The 19,741-nt window shown below is 38.3% G+C and overlaps 1 protein-coding gene across 3 annotated transcripts in view; it reads left to right on the plus strand.

Moving 5' to 3' along the window:
* GRM5 (glutamate metabotropic receptor 5) overlaps window positions 1-19,741 on the plus strand; it is a 240,008-nt gene that overhangs the window by 202,548 nt on the left and 17,719 nt on the right. For all 3 annotated transcript variants that reach the window (XM_054270034.1, XM_054270033.1, XM_054270035.1), the window contains 2 exons: window positions 380-506; window positions 10,840-11,779. In XM_054270034.1, the coding sequence (XP_054126009.1) occupies window positions 380-506; window positions 10,840-11,779 (1,067 nt within the window). The remainder of the gene's footprint in view (window positions 1-379; window positions 507-10,839; window positions 11,780-19,741) is intronic.

Genomic DNA, 19,741 nt, shown 5'->3' on the forward strand with positions numbered 1-19,741 from the left:
GTACTGTTGACATGTTTCTCTGTATGGACCGCCTTGGAGTGAATTATGTGTCTTCACTATCATGCACTGACCTCTGTAGGCACATTGAGATCTATGGAGCTTTGCAAATTCTAAGAGGGAAAAAACCTCATCTTTTTTGTCATCCTGTACTTACCCTTATACTTCTCTGGGATTGGTGGATTCTTTCCTTTGGTACCTACACGATGGGAGAACTAAGAACTTTCGTCACATTTTATCTTTGAAAACATATAATGAAGAGGAATAATTAAATTTCAAAAACTCTTCTATTCAAAAAAAATACATTAAAAATTAAATTAGCAACTGGGTGAGCACAGATGTGTGTTTATGCTGCTAAAATAAACGTCAATTTTTGTCTCAGGTGATCCGTAAAGGAGAAGTGAGTTGCTGTTGGACCTGCACTCCTTGTAAAGAAAATGAATATGTCTCTGATGAATACACGTGCAAAGCCTGCCAGCTTGGCTCCTGGCCCAATGAGGAACTCACAGGTAAATGAGTTGAGGTTGTGCTTGTGTTGTCAATGAAAATGCTCATCTAATGAGCTGAAGAAACAACTGGCAGACACAGGTGAGTATGAGGATGGTTTTGGTCAGAGGGAACATGGGGATAAAGCTAGGGTTTGAACTGAAGCTGATATTTATCTCCTGAACCTAATCCAGGAGTTATTCACATAGCTCAACTCCTTTCTAAAGACCTGAACTACTAGATCTTGAAACAAAATAATAGGTCCTGGTTTTGTATTCAGTCCTGCCCTAACCTCTAGCTGGTAATACAGATCTTAGCCTTCCTCTACAGAAAATAAATGCTTATCTTATCAAAGAAATTATTAAGAAATATTGAATTTAGAAGTTTTATTATCCCTCTAAGCAGAGGAATACTGCACTACCTTCTTTTTTTAATCTGACAAAGTTCTGATTTAGTTTCTGTATTTACTGCTGCTAAGAGCTCGAGTTCTCCAAACAGACTTTGGTTTGCATTAGTCCTTTGTTCATCAGAGTCTTCTAGAACACAGTGTTCATCCTTGGCTTAGACCTCTGTGCTCTTGCAGAATACCAGTTAGGCTTCTCTGGAGATAAATTACTCCAACATTGTATCCCACAGCCCCTCTTCTTTATGACTAAGAAACAGAATTCAAGTATTCAAACGCTCGGAGCACAAACCACTTCAAAACACTGTTCAGGGATCATGTTCTCACTGTGCCAGGCTTTATATAGACAAGGGGAGAAAAGACAGGTTGTTTTTTTTTTCTAGAAGAAGTCACAGACCTGATTTGCATATAGCTTCTACAGATGAGGGGAAGCACTTTGAGGTGTGAGGGAAGACAAAGGAAAATGCAGTTTGCTGCATGAATTTATGTAAGTGGGAGAGTGTAAGGCAAGGCTTGGCCTCTAGGCAGATTTTTATTTAGAAAGTTAATCCTTTCCTGTTTAAGGACTGTTGCATTGCTGTGATAAATGAGCTTGGCTACCAAATTATTGCAAGAATATTATTTAACCATTAAACTCATGTGGTACTTTTCAGAAAATGTGAAACATTTTCCCTAAGAAAAAGAATCTTTCAACTGAGAAAACTGGACTACCAGTAAAATGGACTTTCCAGTTCTGCTGCATCTATGCTCCCGTAGCCCTGCTCCCCCAGTTCTGCCTCCCTGGGCAACCAACAACCAGCCAGCAAAGCCTTCTCTCTTAGGAAAAGATTTCTTGTGTCAGGAGAATGGAGGAGGGGAGAAAAGGAGAATAGGCTGCGTGTTTCCCCAAAAATAGAGTATTGAGGGTGCAGTTACAATGTGGGGTACACTTCTCAGAAGCTTCCAAAGGCCACGTTGCAGGCACCAGAAATTACTGCACCAGGCTGGTCAGTTCATGAAGGTCAACTAATGCAATTGGTCAGCTCTTCAGCCTCCAGGGATTTTGTCTGAGATATTGTACATCCCAGCCCAGGCCCTTGTTCAGATGAGCATCTGAGGTTTTACCCAGCATAGATCAGCTAAAAAAGGAACCGGTGCAAGTCACTTAGGAGGGCATATGTTCCAAGTGCCAAGAGAGAAGCCAGAGAATCAGTGGTGGGAAGGAACTGTCCACTGACTTGGTGAGGTTTGTGTAATTAGACACTAAGCACCATTTGTAAGGCAAAGTGGAGTGACTAGGCCCCAGGTAGACCATCAGGCTCTATGCTTTGAGCTGGATTCCCAGGACATACAGATTTCCATGGTTCAAGCATGGTTCACTATGTCACTGAACATTGTTCCATGTTCAATGACATGATTTTATGGTCTCCTGGGAGGCTTCACCCTCTGAAAGTCTCACTTTGCCCTCACAATGGAAAAGTAAGATGGATTGGCCCCACAAAAGCTTTCATAGGTTGAGTTTTCCACCTATCAGTGATTATTTTTAAGGAAATCAGTTGTATTTTTATTCAAGCCGACAGATTTTTGCATTACATGAGTAAACATTTTGTTATTTGCAAAATTACATTTTACAAACCATTTGTCTGGCTTCAGACATGCATTTTATGCCTTTATGGGGACCAAAATCAATCTGTACACAAAGGAACCCTTGACATCAGTGCCAAGCAATATTCCTCAGGAGATCTAACACTTGTTCCTCAGCCAGGCACAAATTTGGCAGACCCTACTTGGAAACCAAGCCCTCTTTGGCCTCCATGAGCACAGCGTGTGGAATGTGCCCTCCTGGTAATAGGACACCCATCTCACAACTCCAGAGCTGCCTGGTCCCCACTCAGTTCATTATCAGCATGATGGTTGTATCTTGCCTTATTTCACTTTATATCACAAAGGGATTTTAAGAAATCTATTGCCAGCCCATCTATAAAAACAATGAGCTCTATTTTTAATGATCATATTCCTAGCACCAACTTTTGCACTTATAAAAAACCTACCTCTCAATCTTGTTTAAAACATAGGATTTAGCAATAAATGTGCATTAAAAGTAAGGAGAAGTTGGTGTATTTTTTATTCTGGCAAGGAAATTTCCTTTGTGTTTATTAAAGTATACAGTAATCTCCTTGAAGTGTCCCTACATCTGATACTGCAGCATACTAAGTCTCTTTTCTGCTTGATAAAGCCATTTCCTAGGAAATGTCAGCTCCACAAGGGTACACATACAAAACCTCATTAGAATAAGTCTTCCCTGCATGATCACCTTCAGATGAGAGTCCTGTAAATTTATCAGCCACACACCTGAAATGGCTTTCAACATGGAGCTGCACCTCACTGTTTGCCAGAGATCTGACCTTGGATAAAAACTTATTTGGAATCCTTTCTTGGCTCACATAACAAAACACTGCTTACATCTTTCTTATGCTTAATGATCAGCATCACTTTTGTGCCACTAACTTTAATAAATAAAACACATAGTGGCAGGGATGTTACTGACAGAAAGGAAGACAGATCAATGCACTTTTTCAGCCACCTATGGAATATCAGAATTCAGATGCAGCAGGGAAAAGACAGAAGGGTTGCAATATCTGTAGGAAAACAAATTTATTCTCAGAACAGAAAATGACATTGAAGAGCTGAAGTACAGAAAGGTACAGGGAATCCAAAGGCAGTGGAAAAGGTAAATGGGAACAAGAGTTTCTCCTGATTAAACCAGTTACTGGAAAATATCTCCACCTAGAAGTGAAGGTGAGGCAAGAAAGAGAATGTTAACTGCCCATGTTTTATTTTGTCACAAATTTCAGATTGCTTTTGCATGCAAAATTCCCCAGGGATCAGGCTCCTCCTTGGACAGAAACCTAGTAAGTTGCTTCCTTTTCTTAAGATTTATATGTGCTATCCCAACATGTACCAGAAGTAATCTTCTTCCTCCTGGCCTATTATCAAGTCATGCTTCCCAGTGAGCTGTAGCCCCTCTAAGTCCCCATGTGTTGTGTTGGCAGTATCCATCCAATACAGCACCAATTAACACACTAATGTGGCCAGCATGGCTGAGCCACAGACTCAGCTACAGCAGGAGGAACTCAGTGGTTGAAGTCCAGAAGTATATGCCAGTCACTCCTCTCTTCCTCAAAACTCTTCTTTGCATTCTATTCACAGCAGCTGTAAGAGAAATAGATGCCACCCAAGTTTAGATACAGGTGGAGGAATTTTCTTAGTGCTGATGACCAACAGTAATGCTGATTTTTCAGAAGCTTTAGGAGAATCTGAGGATGTGACCTTCTGCAGTCAAAAATGATGCTCTAAGAAGATCAAATAAATTTTGTTCAATGTCCCAGAGCTTTTCCAGTGTATGTAGGAGCATCTTGGTTCAGTTACCAGTAACATTTAAGGACCTTTTGAGGTGAGAAAGAAGTAATTATTCTGTCTTTCTGACATTCAAGGACAGCATACAACAATACAAAAACCAAAGTTTTGTCTAGTGACTTCAGGAATGGCAAGAAAATCAGATTATATTAATTTCAGTGACAATTGGATTATTTTCAGGTTGTATTGACATTTTTCTCAGTCTCTGTGTATTTCAAATATGCTGACTATTTGATTTTCTTAATTGGATTCCCATGAAAATAGGAGCTTAACTATTTACACCTCTTGAAATGTTTTCTTTGCTATTCAAGGGTGAGAGTATATATCAGAAATATTTATTTTTTCTATAGCTACAAAAATGCTTTCACCAAATAAAGTACAGTAAAGCCAGGATAACAGGGTAATTTTACTGCCCATCTGGAAGTGACAGATAAGAGACAGATTATCCAAAAAACCCTTGGATGAAAAGGACTGAAAAATGTGTGTGGTAGGGTCTGAGTCTCAGTTGTCTCATAAGACTGGATTCTGCCCCTCACTCAAGCAGAAGGTGATTCATCTCTTGCCTGAAATATTTTCAAAAGGTAACCGCTTGCTCCCATCAGGCTGCTTTCTTGTATTCCGTCTTGCAAAAATGTTGCAGCCATGGGTGATTTCAGCAATTGTCTGACGCAGGTCAGAACACAATCTAGTCTGTGCTGACATTGATTTTTCTGCTGAAACATTACTAGGACCTTGCTTTTTGATCATAATTGTTAAGGCTATAATTGAGGCTGAGGGTAGGAGAACACAATTTTCATGTGGTTATTTCTAGTGTTATAAATGCACATCAGCAGAGATGTCCTGTTTTCTGCGCCCTTTATTTCTCTTTCCTTTTTATTTCTTACTCCAAAGGAAATGTAACCATTGCCATAAGTCACTTTCACTCTATTCCTCTTGGAAAAGGTGTATGTGGATGAGTTAAGGATTCAGGTGGCAATATTACGACCAGGATCTCATTTTCTGCTCCCCTGGTTCTGGGTTTGCACACTTTTCTTTCCCCAATTGCTTGTTGCAGATAGAGTGTTAACTTCAGCTTCCAGTCCAGCATGAGCCACACAACACTTCTGGCTCAAGCGAGCTCATGCAATATTGCTGAGCTCAACAAGCAGCACTTGGAGTCTCCCTGGCTGGATGAAGAGGAACTCGCCAACAAAGCCAGAAGGATCCACTTGTAATTGTGCCTTATGTTATGGAAAGTTTGTATTTGGAACAAAACATTTACAACACACAGAGCCAGCACTTTCTAGTGAAGCTTAAATCAAACCAGTAGAGCTAGCATAAGGACAGACCTGATTGTTGTAATTCATCAGTTGTTCCCATCATTCTGCATACTTGTGTAATTAAGGAATAATTTCCCATATGGTCGCAAAGTAACTTTAATGTACTATTCTAAGATTCATGGCTTTACCTCTTACTGCAATGCACAGCTAAATCCACATATTCCAGTTACTGAGGACTCAAGCCCCTGACCTGCAGGTGCTCCAGCTTTCATGGTTTAAGACGTGACCAGCCCCAAATCCTGTCCTGCAGAGGTGACAGGATACACACATTCCCAGTCAGCAGCTGCCTCTGTTGCCTGTGCAAAGGTCCCATGAGAGTAGGGCAAATGATTGGTGGCTACAGTAATTTACCATAGCACCAGAGCAAAGTTCTGACATGTTAATGTCCTCTCTCCCTTCAGATGGTCCCGATTCCATGTGAAGGTCAGGGACCTGATATGACCCCCAGGACTCTGGAGAGTGTAATCCTCTGTTTGGATAATGTTGGGGTTGAAAAAAATAAACAAATTTTAAAAGCTACCCCATCAGCTTGATGCAAATTTTTATTCTGATGCTGACGTTTTTGCATCTCAGCTTTCCATATATGTGGAAGCCTAAATAACTAATCAAGAGATCCCTCTCCCATCTTTTGGGATTATAAGAGAAAAATTTAGAAGCATTGATATAAAATATTTAATTTCATAACATAAATAGACTTTGAATAATGAGTGCTAAATACCATGTGAAAACACATTCATTATTAAAATGTGGTTACGATGTTTGCATTTCAACCTTGAAGTTTGGACTTCTGATAATCTTGGAAGGATGTCTGAAAAATTACCAAGGGAACCAAATCTCTTTTAACAGGTCAAACTTGCTGACCAGGATGCCAAATCCAACTAAAAAATAGTTAGAACTTACTAAACTAGCAGCAATTTTCTGCCAGTTTTATTCTCCATGTGCAGATTCAATGAGCTTTATCTCATGATGTTAACTTAAGAGAAGTTATTGAATTACCTTCACTTTTCACTCTCAATCCTATTCACAATCCCTATTCTGTCAATTTTACCTTTGAAAATAGTTTAGTTCTATATTTTATATTGGTTACCCAGGAAGGGATTTCTCAGTGCTAAGCTAATACAGTTTTATGGATGCCGAAGGCATCTTCTAGGTGTCAAAGTTGTAATAACAAATTAAAACCATGCTAAGAATCAAATCCACAGAAAATATCGTCTATAATATAATGCTTTATATCTGTAAACTCTTCTCCCAGATGAACAAATTTTAATGTAATATGAAAGATAAGGGACAAATTTGCCTCTACAGAAAGAGAAGAGTATACTAATAGACCTACCAATTGACCTATGGCAGTGGTCAGGCCTTCAAGAGCATTTCTTCTCCTTGTTCATGGCAAAATTTGGTGTATCAATGAAGTAGCTGGAGGCTTTTCCAAAATATCAGAAACTATTTTTTTTTTTTTAGACGATCCTTAGACATCCTTATCTGAATTTCTTGGTGATTTTTGGGGGTCTTTCAAGAAAACCTTTCCCTAGCATGGTAAATGGAATTCTGATTTTTTTCCCTAGCATGGTAAATGGAATTCTGATTTTTTTTCTATCTGCTCATCTTGCTATTCACATGTGTATCTGGTGTCTTGCTCCACACTGGCTATCTTTCTGGCCAGCAGAGCATCATTACAGTTTTATGCCAATTTTACTGGAACTCCAGGCACCCTTGAGCACAGAACAACTCGACACCTGCTCCATATTGGACTGGGTCCAAACAGCCTTTCCACAAGCCACAGACCACCTTAGTGCCTCAGCATGCTAAGGTACCACAGAACAAGACTGGGCACCATAGGACAAGACTACTGGCTTTGTTCTACTTGTTTCTGAGCCAGCTGGGAGAGAAAAATTTCCAGGTGCTTGGAGATGTTGACAAAGTGTAAGAGATAGGCTATGGGGCATTGTCATGGCCATTGACAAGAATGAGTTCTTTTTGTGGTACCATTTTTCAGCTTTTGTCTTGGTATAGTCCAGGTCATCAATCTAACACGAACACTCACAGTGCTGTTTTCCCATCTTTCTTTTACTTGATCTAGTTGTCCTTCTCTGAAAAGTGCCATTGTCAGAAACCATTACCTGCAAAATTATTATATGAAAACTTCACCAATCATTGTTTCATGAAGATGATCCAGTCTTTAAATCTTAATTGAGGAATAAATCATTGCCAAGTTTAGCAATCTCCTTGTAAAGTATACTCGGTGATGGGAAAAATATGACAAGTTTTCAACTCTTTTCTCAGGTATTTCATCAAGAGAATGTAAAAAGGAGTAATAAAGCAAGGAAGGCATGAAATAGTCTGAAACTAATGAGAAACATTTGGTTATGATTCACCTCTGAAACAAAGTTAGAAATGAGGCAAAAATTTAGCCCCTATATCATTGTCTGCATGCAAAGGCCAGCCGCCAGTAAAGACCTTTCCTCTTCAAATCTCCCGTCAAGAATATGTAGCACTGTTAGAAGCTGGAAACTATTTGTTTCAATGAAATATTAGTTAAATCTTGCTAAAATCAAAAATATATTTAGAGGTCACTGATTTATAAAACTTCCTGGGGAAAAACCCACGGTGGGATATCTGCACACAAGAGACGATTCCTTCTTGTTTTCACCCTTTTCCTCTACTCTCACTTGTGTAAAATGCTGATTTTTATGATGTGATTACTGTGCTACTTTAAACTTGAAAAAGTCAGAAAGTAATACAATGTCTCCCTCACACTGAATACTAAATAAGAAAACTCTTTAAAACCAGCAAGAGTTAAAAAGCCATTATCAACCAGTGCAGTGAAATTGTTTCATGAAAATGTAATGTCTTTCAAATGTTTAGATGTGGTAATAATTTTATTAATGCAAGAGAAAGCTTTTCACATCAAAGCAGGCAAGTATGGGTAGGAAATTAATCTGTATTCAGTAAGGAGCCCAACTGTCTTACACTAAAGTGACTGCAAATTTGTATACTTTAATGCACTAATGTCAGGACTCATTGACCCCACTCCTTCTGAGTTTTCCACTCTCTTCAAGAACACAGAAGTATCTGCCTTGTACTTTTGCCACCTGATTGAAGGTATTATATCTTCAAAAATATTATTTCTGTAGACATACAGAATGCGAAGATACTTGGAGAAGAAAGGAGTTAGGCCTAATATCTAACCATACTGTTTCATGACTTTTGCACTAAGAATGTTAGTGGCAGATTTGGAAAACTCTAGACCCAACATAAAACACGGGAAAAGGCATACAATAGATTTCCCATGTAGAAATTCCCAAATTATAGTCATGATATCTATTTTTACTCCTGCTCATCAACTCATTGAGATGCCAGGTTGCCTAATTAATTGAAATTTCTTGACATCCAAATATCCAGCAGACACTAACTACCCTCACTGCAGAAAATACAGATGTGAGCACCTGGCCCTCCATCTTCACAGGGTGAAGTGCCTTGTCACAAGCCACAAGTCAGAATGACACTTCCCTACATGACCTAACCAGAAGACAGCAACATGATTACAAAAACCACAATATTTTGAATTAATTTAGATTTTGCAACCAAGCTTAACACATGTATAGGATAAATAAAAGCTTTTAGTTGCATTTTCTCCACTCCATCATTCACTCCCTGCTGTCCTGCCCTGGCTGGCAATGCCACTGTTTTCAGGAAGTTACACTCCAGAACACCAAGATCCTCCCCTTTGTTATTACTGGATCCAGCTGAGAGGGAGCTCATTTTCCCCGTAGAAACCCTCACAGTTCTGTGCTTTGCAGTGGTAGCTAGAGACATGTTGATAACACAGCAGTCATTTTTCCAGGCTGTCTCTCCAACATTCCTCCCTCACCAGTATGCTGGGTATGAGCAAGGTCTTGTGAGGGGGCACAGCCAGAACAGCTGAGCCAAACTGACCAAAAGGATATCCCATACCATATGATGTCTGCTCAGCAATAAAACCTTAGAGAAAGGTGTGGGTGTGTGCATTTTTCGTTATGACATTTTTGTTCTGGAGAAACCGCTACATTTACTGAAGCCCTGCTTCCCAGGAATTGCCTGTATATCACCTGCTGATGGGAAGTAGAGAACAAATCTTTTGCTGGTAGTCACTGGTATAATATACTCTGGTGCCACAGGACACAGAACCCATCTGCATCTTGCATGAAAGTCATGAAAACAAGCAAGGTCAAAGGACCTGAACAGGAGATTCAGTCTTTTGGAAATAAAATTCAAGGATGGATGCTTATGGCTGTAGTCAGCAACAAAACAACTATGTCTGCCCAGAAATCCTGGAAGAGATCATAGACTGGCCAGAATGCAAAACTATCTATCCAGTCTTGACAGTGCGTACACAAAGGAGGGAAGAAGAAGGGATGCCAGCAACAAGTTTTCTGACAGATTTTTACTCCTGTCTATTGATCTGTTCACTGTAGAATTAAAAGCCTTTTTGACTTGCTATGACCAAGATGCATAGAATGATTTACTAAAACATATGCAAAACTGAGAAACAAGTGTCCTTAAATGGTTACACTGCTAATACAGCTTTGTTGCTAATTCATTAACTTCAATTTTATTTCACAAGTTAGATAAGCTTTTAGTTTTTCAGAAATTTCAGAAGGATGAATGTCAGAAAAAGAAGTGAGTACAGTGTGCCATTCCAAATTACTTACGAGTCCAATTCTAGAAAATTTTTGTTAGAAAAAAGGTAGCAAATCTGAGAAATTTTCTCCTTTTTTTTGACAGTCAGAATTTGCAAGATTTCTCTCCACAATCATTAGGCAAATACCAATATCCTTTGTGGTGTACAGTATAATTAGTAGGATTGACATCTAGTCCTTTATGTGCAAATAGCATGCAGAAAACTCTGAAGCACTTTATACTGAAGTAGTGCAACTTGCTGCAGAAATTTATTCACAAATTCCTATATTTCATAGAATTTAAAGGGCAAATTTGCACTGTAAGAGGTGACTTATTTTAATCAGCCTGGTCTTGTTCTATTCCAGATAAAGTGCACTACTGAAAAAAGCTGTCATTGAAATGTACTTATTGTGCCACTATACTGACATTATTTTAACACAATCTGAGCCTACACTCCACACAATGGCAACTTCCTGAAAAACAAAAAAGAAGAGAAATACCAGGAAAACCTCTAACAATCATTAAAGAATCTCACATCTACATACTTCAGTTTACCTTTCTCTTTTTCTTTTTCTGCAGGTTGTGACCTCATCCCAGTCCAGTATCTCAGATGGGGCGATCCCGAACCAATTGCAGCCGTTGTTTTTGCATGCCTGGGTCTGTTGGCCACGCTGTTTGTTACAATCGTGTTCATAATGTACCGTGATACTCCAGTGGTCAAATCATCCAGCCGAGAACTTTGCTACATCATTCTGGCTGGCATCTGCCTGGGTTACTTGTGCACTTTCTGTCTGATTGCAAAACCTCAGCAGATTTACTGTTACCTTCAGCGAATCGGCATCGGCCTCTCACCGGCTATGAGCTATTCTGCTCTAGTAACTAAAACCAACCGCATCGCAAGAATCCTGGCTGGAAGCAAGAAGAAAATCTGTACAAAGAAACCTAGGTTCATGAGTGCCTGCGCCCAGCTGGTTATTGCATTCATCTTGATCTGTATACAGTTAGGCATCATAGTTGCCCTCTTTATAATGGAGCCACCAGACATAATGCATGATTACCCAAGCATCCGAGAGGTCTACCTGATTTGTAACACCACCAACTTGGGTGTTGTGACTCCCCTTGGATATAATGGGTTATTAATTTTGAGCTGCACCTTTTATGCATTTAAGACAAGAAACGTCCCAGCTAATTTCAACGAAGCAAAATATATTGCCTTCACCATGTACACCACCTGCATCATTTGGCTGGCTTTTGTGCCAATATATTTTGGAAGCAACTACAAGATAATCACCATGTGTTTCTCAGTGAGTCTGAGTGCCACGGTGGCCCTTGGCTGCATGTTTGTGCCCAAGGTGTACATCATCCTCGCCAAGCCCGAGAGGAACGTGCGCAGTGCGTTCACCACGTCGACGGTGGTCCGCATGCACGTAGGGGATGGAAAGTCCTCTTCAGCCGCCAGCCGCTCCAGCAGCCTGGTGAACCTGTGGAAAAGAAGGGGATCATCTGGGGAAACGCTTAGGTAAAGTTTTCTAATGTGGGAGTGTGGGGAGGCTATTGTCATCTTCTGAGAGTTACTTAGAGTGGAAGGACAAAAGGAAGTGTGCTAATTTGCTAATTTCCTTTGCCTCTGCACTGGGAGTGGAGCGAGTCCTCTGTCCCACATCTGCAAGTTTTGGGTTTGATTTAGTTAAAATGCTGTGCAAAAACTGTTGACAAAGCAATGGGAAAACAAAGTTGGAAGTGCTGGGTCTGGCAACTGTGTATGAATCTAGGGAGAAAAACAAAATTCTGGGAGGAAAAAAAACACAAGAGAAAAAATACAACTCCTTGCCTTGTCCTGAATGGACCCATTTATTATCTCTTTCCCTTAAATGGACATCATAGTGTCTGTATTTTGCCTCTAGTGACAGCAGTAAGACAACAGGGCTGCTGCTAGGGTTCCATAATCGAGGTGGAGTGTTAAACACTAGAGTCATCATGAGCAGCCACTCTAAAGGAATCTGAGGATTTGTTCTGTATGGCTCTTCTGTTACACCTTTTATCTGCTTTTCCCTTAATTTTCCTTTCTTCTGCTATCTCTTCCTAATTTCTTTCTATATGTCCTCACCTATCTTCTCTTCCTTACCTTTTTCTGTAAACATCTTCCTGATGCTGACAAATTCAGCTGCTCATGGGCCCCGCTCTGTCTACCTTCTCTGCCATTGAACAGATACGCCCTTATATTTCTTTGTTTCTTCCTAATGTATTATTTGAATTCAACTATCATGAAGACAACTTCATGTTCAATGTATAAACATTAAGTGAACACTAAAAAGAAAGGAGAGCTCTGGAGTGGAAACTGCCCTGCTCCATAAACAGAACCTGTACTGTGCACCTTGCCCAGTAGTTGGTTTTCATCCTTTGATCCTTTCACTTTTGGTATGGATGCTATGAGAATGATTTAGGTTATTTAACTGCTGGCATTAACAAAAAAATCTGTTGATTGCAAAGAAGCAATTTTGTCATTCCTCAGCTATGTATGTCTAGCCTGGAAGTGACATGTAGCTAGATTTTTCTCCTCACTGAAACACACATGGATTTCAGGACTGATAATATGAATATTTCCAGACATGTCATTGTTCATAGCTGCAGTTGGCATGGAACAAGGATAATTTGTACTTCCATTTATATGTGAATCACAATTTAAACCTGAGGAAGGACTTTATTAGAAATACCTGCAGGATATATTATGCTAAAGTGATTATTTTTTCTGTCAGAATATTACTAATGATTCTCTTTCAGAGACTTTGAAGTGATACAAAAATGACCAGTCTATTACAAGATATTTTATACTTATGATCAGCTAATGATGGGGGTTTTTTTCAGTTCCTTTCCAGGTGCAGAGTAGGATGATAGTTTCAAATGATAAATCATTTTTTAGATTAAGTGATGGCTACCTGAAATATACTTTTCTGAAACTTTTGTGTTGATGTATAAATGACACCAGGTATTTGAATTAGAAGTCCTGTAGCAACTTTTGGGACTGTTAAAAGAGTCATTCGTCAAAATATGTCTTCACCAGAAGGCATTCTTCATTGAGATCATCATTATTTTTCCTCCCTTTTGCTGCAGAATTCATTTGCCACCTTGCAACCTTTTTACACAACAAGATGAAGTTATAGGTGATAGAAAGATCCTGTGTTTGGGAAGGAATTTTTTGTCATCTGTTCAGGTCTGGTTTGGAAAGATGTTCCTTTAAAATCTTTGTTTTGTTCTGAAAAGCAAAGAGCATACCCCATTATTAAATATCCTAAATGACAAGATGTATTTTCTTCTTTTTGAGGATTCTCTTTTCATTTCTTTACATTCCTCAGTGCGTAGATAATATCTGCAGTAGGGAGATATTAGCAGAATATAATAGATCATCACCAACAAAGACTTCTTTTTCAATAGCACTGTCTTGGGAATTACTTCAATCCAAAAGAGCTTTGAGAGTGCCCAGTATGTGTGTGTAGGGATGAGAATGGCAGCAGAAAGCTGATACATTGACATATTTCTCTGGATACAAAGAACTTGTACTGTGCATTTAAAACTTGGAGAAAAACTTATATGTCATCAGCAGTGTTCATCAATGCACAAAACTGGAGCAAAGAAGATCCTCCTGATTCATGTGTCTGAATCCCCAGCCAATTAAGCTGTGATGGTGCCACTTAGTTTAGTAGAGCTCAGTCGGTGTGTGCCCTACTATTTTACAAGAGCAAAATGATTCCATCTGTCCTGGGAAATTCTCTCTAGTCAATACCAATTCGATTACATGAGAGAGAGTCCTAAATGGTGATAAGTACATTTAAAATGGTGCTCAGGATTTCACCTAGGTCTGGTATAATCTCCAAGAAAGTACAGAAAACCACTGTCAGCTTCAATTCCATTTAGTGCAGAAAATGAGCAAACAGAGTTCCACCATTTTACTTGATAATCAAATATTTCTTTGGAAAAAATCTGCTTACAAAAAGCAAGAGGTTTCAAGGTATTAGTACAATGCTCAAAAGATTATTTTGAAAGTTATTCAAGTAAACACCAAAGTATTCAGAATCAAAGGAAATATGCACTAGAACTTCATGGCATCATTTAAATAGCTCAGAGGGGTTTTATTTAAAAGAGAGTGAGTCACTGTTGAATTTAAAAGAAACATGCTATTTAAGTCACCAGTGCATAGAGAGGCCTCTATCATTAGCATTTTGCTTCTTGACACTAATTTATAGCACAGTGTAGCATTGCATCAAATCATTGTCAAACAGATAATGCCAACACTCCATTCAGAGCCTTCACATCAGCCACAAAATGACAGATAACAAGACTGCTTTTGCCTAAATAAAGCAATGCATCTGTTACAGTCCTAAACCACTTTTTGCATGGGGTGTTCTTCAATTAAGAAAACCCAGGCAAGCTGTGGTTGTGTGTTGGAATGAATCTTCACATACTGAAATATGTAGAAGGAGAGAGTAAAACTATTCATTACCCAGTGGAATGAAAACCATTTCATGTAGGCCATTGTGATTCAGCAGTACTCACCTAAAGATATTCTGCCCTCATTTAAGGTGAGGTTAACGAAGCTGACATTATCAGAAGTGGAGAGTATTACAGAGCTGGAGTCAAAGCCATATAACTGGTGTAGAGAGGCACCTGGAATTTCTAATTCCAGTAATCTTGCCATCTTGGTTTCTAGTGACTAGGAAGGCCAAAAATACATTGAGTAAATCTTGTCTTGAGGTACCAGGAATTATTGCCACATATGCTACACAGCCTTTTTGCAAGGGCCAAAAGTACAGGGCTAATTTAGCCTCTCCTCACTCTCAGATAACTCACTATTCCATGCAAGATAAAGGCTGTATATTTCTGCTTCAAGAGCTGTTTTCCTAGTCAGGACTGCACATCAAAGGGTCTCAGTCATGTTACCCTGACCTGGAGAATAGTACAGATGTTCAAAAGATCCTCTTGGCTTTTTATTATTATTACCCTGGATTTCACACAACAAATTAACCACTAGTTGTTTATGTCTTCTGGAAGGTGTCTTTAAGTGGCACACATGATCCATTTTCCAAGTCTCACACTCATCTCCCCACAACTACCTTTAAAAGCAAGATTTCTTGCCTTTAAAGCAAGTAATAAACTGTCCTGAGTAACCAGCCAAGTATTAAAAACCTCCCTAAATACTGTCTTTCACAAATATATGTGCTATCTAATTCTTTAAAATCCTACCAGTATTTTTCTCAAAAGAGAGAAGCCTATAGATGTCCAGTACAAGCCAAAAGTACCCACCTGAAACAAAGCAAGACTGATTATCATCTTCTTAGCCTGTAACTAAGCCAGAAGGTTGAGCAGCACTTTCAATCTACAACCTAGGCAGGTAGCTATGATTACACTAAAGGAAAGAACCATCACCAGCTCAGCCAGATAGTGTTAGGTATACTCAAGATACATTGGCTGTGCTTTGTGCCTAATTACTCCATACAGCTGTGAACAGCACAATGCTAGACAACAGAGTAACTGCACATAAATTTCTGCGCCTTATCATAGACACTTCTCTCACAAATCTTTTTTAGACTAAAGCTTAATGACTCAGTGTGGCAGTGATACTTTATTCTACTTGGATTAACTATGTGATGAAGTATTTCCCAAATATTTAAAAATAATCTATGGCTGTGAAACTAAACAGAAAACTCACCTGTTTTTTTAATGTATTGTCTTGCCCACTTAAAAAGTTTTTCCTGCACTGTATGATTACAGAAATGAGCATTGCTCCGTGTGCATCTGCAGAAGTGATACTACTGACAGCTTTCATCAGGACTGGGGATCCCTTGTCCTAGTGAGCCAAACTCACCTGTGCTTCATTAGGGGAACCACAATTTTTTTCTTATAAAAATTCTTTTCTTCTTATGGTGGCATCACTGTGTTTTATCTTACTACACTTAGACAAAAATGCTCACACATCCACCCCGGAATCAAGTTTCTTCCCCTCAAGCACTACAATGCCTCATCAGAAAAAGCCATCAGGTGCCTGAGCTCACATGCTGTTATTGCCATTCCATTTCTCCTATGAAGAAAACATGATAAGCAAAGTAGATTTTTTCCCACTGAATTGGATTCAGTCCTGGACCACCAGTGTCTATAGTTAGTGTATAATTAAACATCAGGCAGTCCCAAACTGTGCCATAATGAAATATTTTGGAAACAGGTGTCTACCAGCACACTGCATGCTCTGTTTCTGAAAGGAAACTGCTGGTTTTCTCCCTTCCCTATCCTATTTTCCTGCTTATGATTGACTATATATATTTTGTTACAATTCTAATAGGAGCTATTTTGGACCAAAAAATAAGAAAATATGCTTGTATTAGTCTAGAAGCTGCCATTCATAGTTAGAAATATTCCAGTCTGAGTATTATATAATGCATCTGCATGCCATATTTCAGCACCAGAATCTTGGGGTGAGCTTTTTCAGAAGTCTGAATTTAAGTTTCTCAAAAAGTCCACTCTTTTTTTCCATAAGAATTTCTTAAAGCAATACTTCTAATGTTGAATATGAATGAAATCCATATAAAGTACTGAAAAAGACCAAGAGAATTGAAAATGTGAAAATTTCAAGGTTTCATAATCAACGGTCTGAGATACTCCTGGTGATCTGATTGGTCATACAGTACACTAAGACTAACATTCCATTAGGTCCATTGCCTGGCAAATCACAACTTTCCTAAACTCTAGACTAACAGTCACATTTTTCATAAAAGTTCTGCAATTTCTGCGGGCAGTTGAACTGACTGGAACATGGAAAACATGAAACTAAATATAGAAAAAGTTGTAAACCCACAAGACTGAGCTCAAAACTAGTGCATAACTAGCGCATAACTGCTGTATGGAGTAATATCAGCAGCTTGTAATATAAGAAATCATGGGTTACTTTCCTACTGGAACTTGGTGGAGCCATTCTGTCTTGTATAAAATAAACATTTTGGAAAAGAAAAAAGAAAAAAGAAAAAAGCACTGGGGAAAAAAAATTACTTTCTACCCTGGTGAAAAGTAAAATGATTGTTAATGTCATTCAGTGTCAGAGGAGAGGTCCCAGCCCACCTGTCTTATACCCATCAGGCTGTTTTAATAGCTTTACAGTAAAAGAGCTTTCCAATTCCAGTTTTATTTCACCACGGGGAAAAAAAAAAAAAAAGACGTGGGGGACATTATTTGAAATCCTGAAGTTTTATATACTGAAGAAGTAATTTAGAAGTGATTTTTAGTGTTGCTAAACAGCTCTTGTAAGTACAGAGAATTAATTGGGAGATTATCAGAGACTGTGAACTGGAAGAACTAATGCTTAAGTTACATTCTAGAAATGATTGGCACCATCTTTCAACTACTAACAGTGGTAACAGTGACCACCTTTTAGCCATTGCCCACCTCAATGCAATAAATCCTTTTGGAAACTGGAAAGTAGAAAAGCTGTTCAAAACAGGACCTCATATTACTGTATGGCAAAAGATGTCACAGAGAAATCATTGTGCACCAAAAAATAAGTTAATTTCTCCAGATGCTCTTTAATGGGACCCTTGACTACAAATTGCCCAAAAGTGGTCAGATGTCTCTGTTTTATGAGTTTATGGTCAAAAAGTGAGGGCTAAGCTTCTTACATGACTTAGTGTAATTACAGCAGATAACAATTTACATGAGATGAAGGTTTGGCCCAACAGGTATTGTTCTTATCTAAAAAAAGAAAATCTAGACATAGTGACACAAGATACTATTTGTTTGCTTCATAGCCTTGCTAAAATTGAATTTTGATGCATGCAGGGTAAAAAAAATTGACTCTTCAGAGAAAGCCATTATCCTTTTGATGGGTTAGTCTGCATTTATTAATGAATCAGTTCCCAAATGGATCATTTGGAGCTATTTTAATCTAATATGCTACAAAAATTTAGATTGAGAGATTACTGAATTATTTGAGTCTTTCACTTTTCTCTAAATAATTTAGTCTTAGTATCTTTTTGGACAAGATTGATACTGTGATTAATTAAACTTCAAATACTCTGAAATGGTTGAAGAATATTTTCTAAAACTCAGTGAAAGGTATTACTGAAAGCTTTTGATAAATTGCTTCTAAAACATTCCATCTGTGTACTAAATTTATACTCTTGAATGACCTGATTACAATGGTTTTTGTGTACAGTGCTAGTGCTGTTGTTTTGAATTTTCCCCTCAAATTTAATTAAAATATTGATTGATTGATTGATTGATTGATATCATTTTTTAGCTGCATTACTGAGCATATGTCTTCAAGCCTAATATTTGGCATTATTTATATTATTAAGACACTGTTACCATCATTTTGAAGCAAATATCATCGCTGAAGTCTGCAAATTAAATGACATTGTGAACAGTTCCTTGCCTACTGTTACCCACATATGCTTTAGGTTGCAAAATGAAATCTTACCACCACACTACAAAAAAGAAAAGGAAAGAACAGTGAAGACAGGACCCAAAAGTTCATATTTATTTGGGGAAAGGTAGAATTTCTATTTTTTATAGCAGTGTTTATCCTTTTTACATTTTTTTTTAAATCTTCAAGCCTGCCTCCCAAAATTCTGGTGACAAATAAAGGCCACCATAGGCTATATCACCACTGTCCTTGTCACACATGCTGCAGAGCACCCAGAGAAGCCACACAGGTGGTCTCATGTTCATTAGCATGCACAATGTAGGTCCTGTCTACCAGGTTTGTCTACCCAAGTAACTTCTGCTTCTTTCTACAGCAAACTTTGATAAAAACTGACATTGTAATTGATTTGATGCACTGTAATTAATCTGATAAACAAAAGGCTGGAACATGCACCCTCCTCCTTCTAAGGTCCCCCAAGTCACGAAGCAGTCTGCCTCTGTGGGAGCGCCTTTATGAATTACAATGAATGGTATTTCTACTTTTATCCTGAATGTTGATGTGGACTAATGGAAGGGATGGTGTTTCATCTGGCTGAGAGCTGTATTTGGTGACAAACACCTTTCCATGACTGTGACTGAAATTTAAGGCAGATGTCTGCTAAAATATATAATCATTATATATGTTTATAATATATAGCAATTTTAATCTGCTGTAGTTTTGACTATAGCATTATATATTGAACATTTATATAGGTAAGACTCTACTGTATGAAAATCCTGTACAATGGTTTGTCCAACACTTCAGAAAAAACTTTCTGAAACAAGGGAGTTAAACAGACTGATAATATCTTGCTATCAGTCTAATCTTCCCTTGATCCAGTGTAATGCTTTGTATTTCATTCCAACAAAAATGTCATTTTAATTCCCCAGCTGCAATTACATATGATTGTTTAATCAGAATAAGATTTTAAAAAAATATTATGCTGCACTTGAAAAAAAAATTGTAAGTTTGGATCTAAAGCACTTTTACTTGCTGATTTTGCTAATAAGAAAGTAATGTTTATATGTTGGTTTTTTT

This window comes from Melozone crissalis, unplaced genomic scaffold (assembly GCF_028551555.1).
Source record: "Melozone crissalis strain CALT ecotype California unplaced genomic scaffold, PUWL_Pcris_2 ptg000008l_1, whole genome shotgun sequence".
Taxonomy (NCBI): domain Eukaryota; kingdom Metazoa; phylum Chordata; class Aves; order Passeriformes; family Passerellidae; genus Melozone; species Melozone crissalis.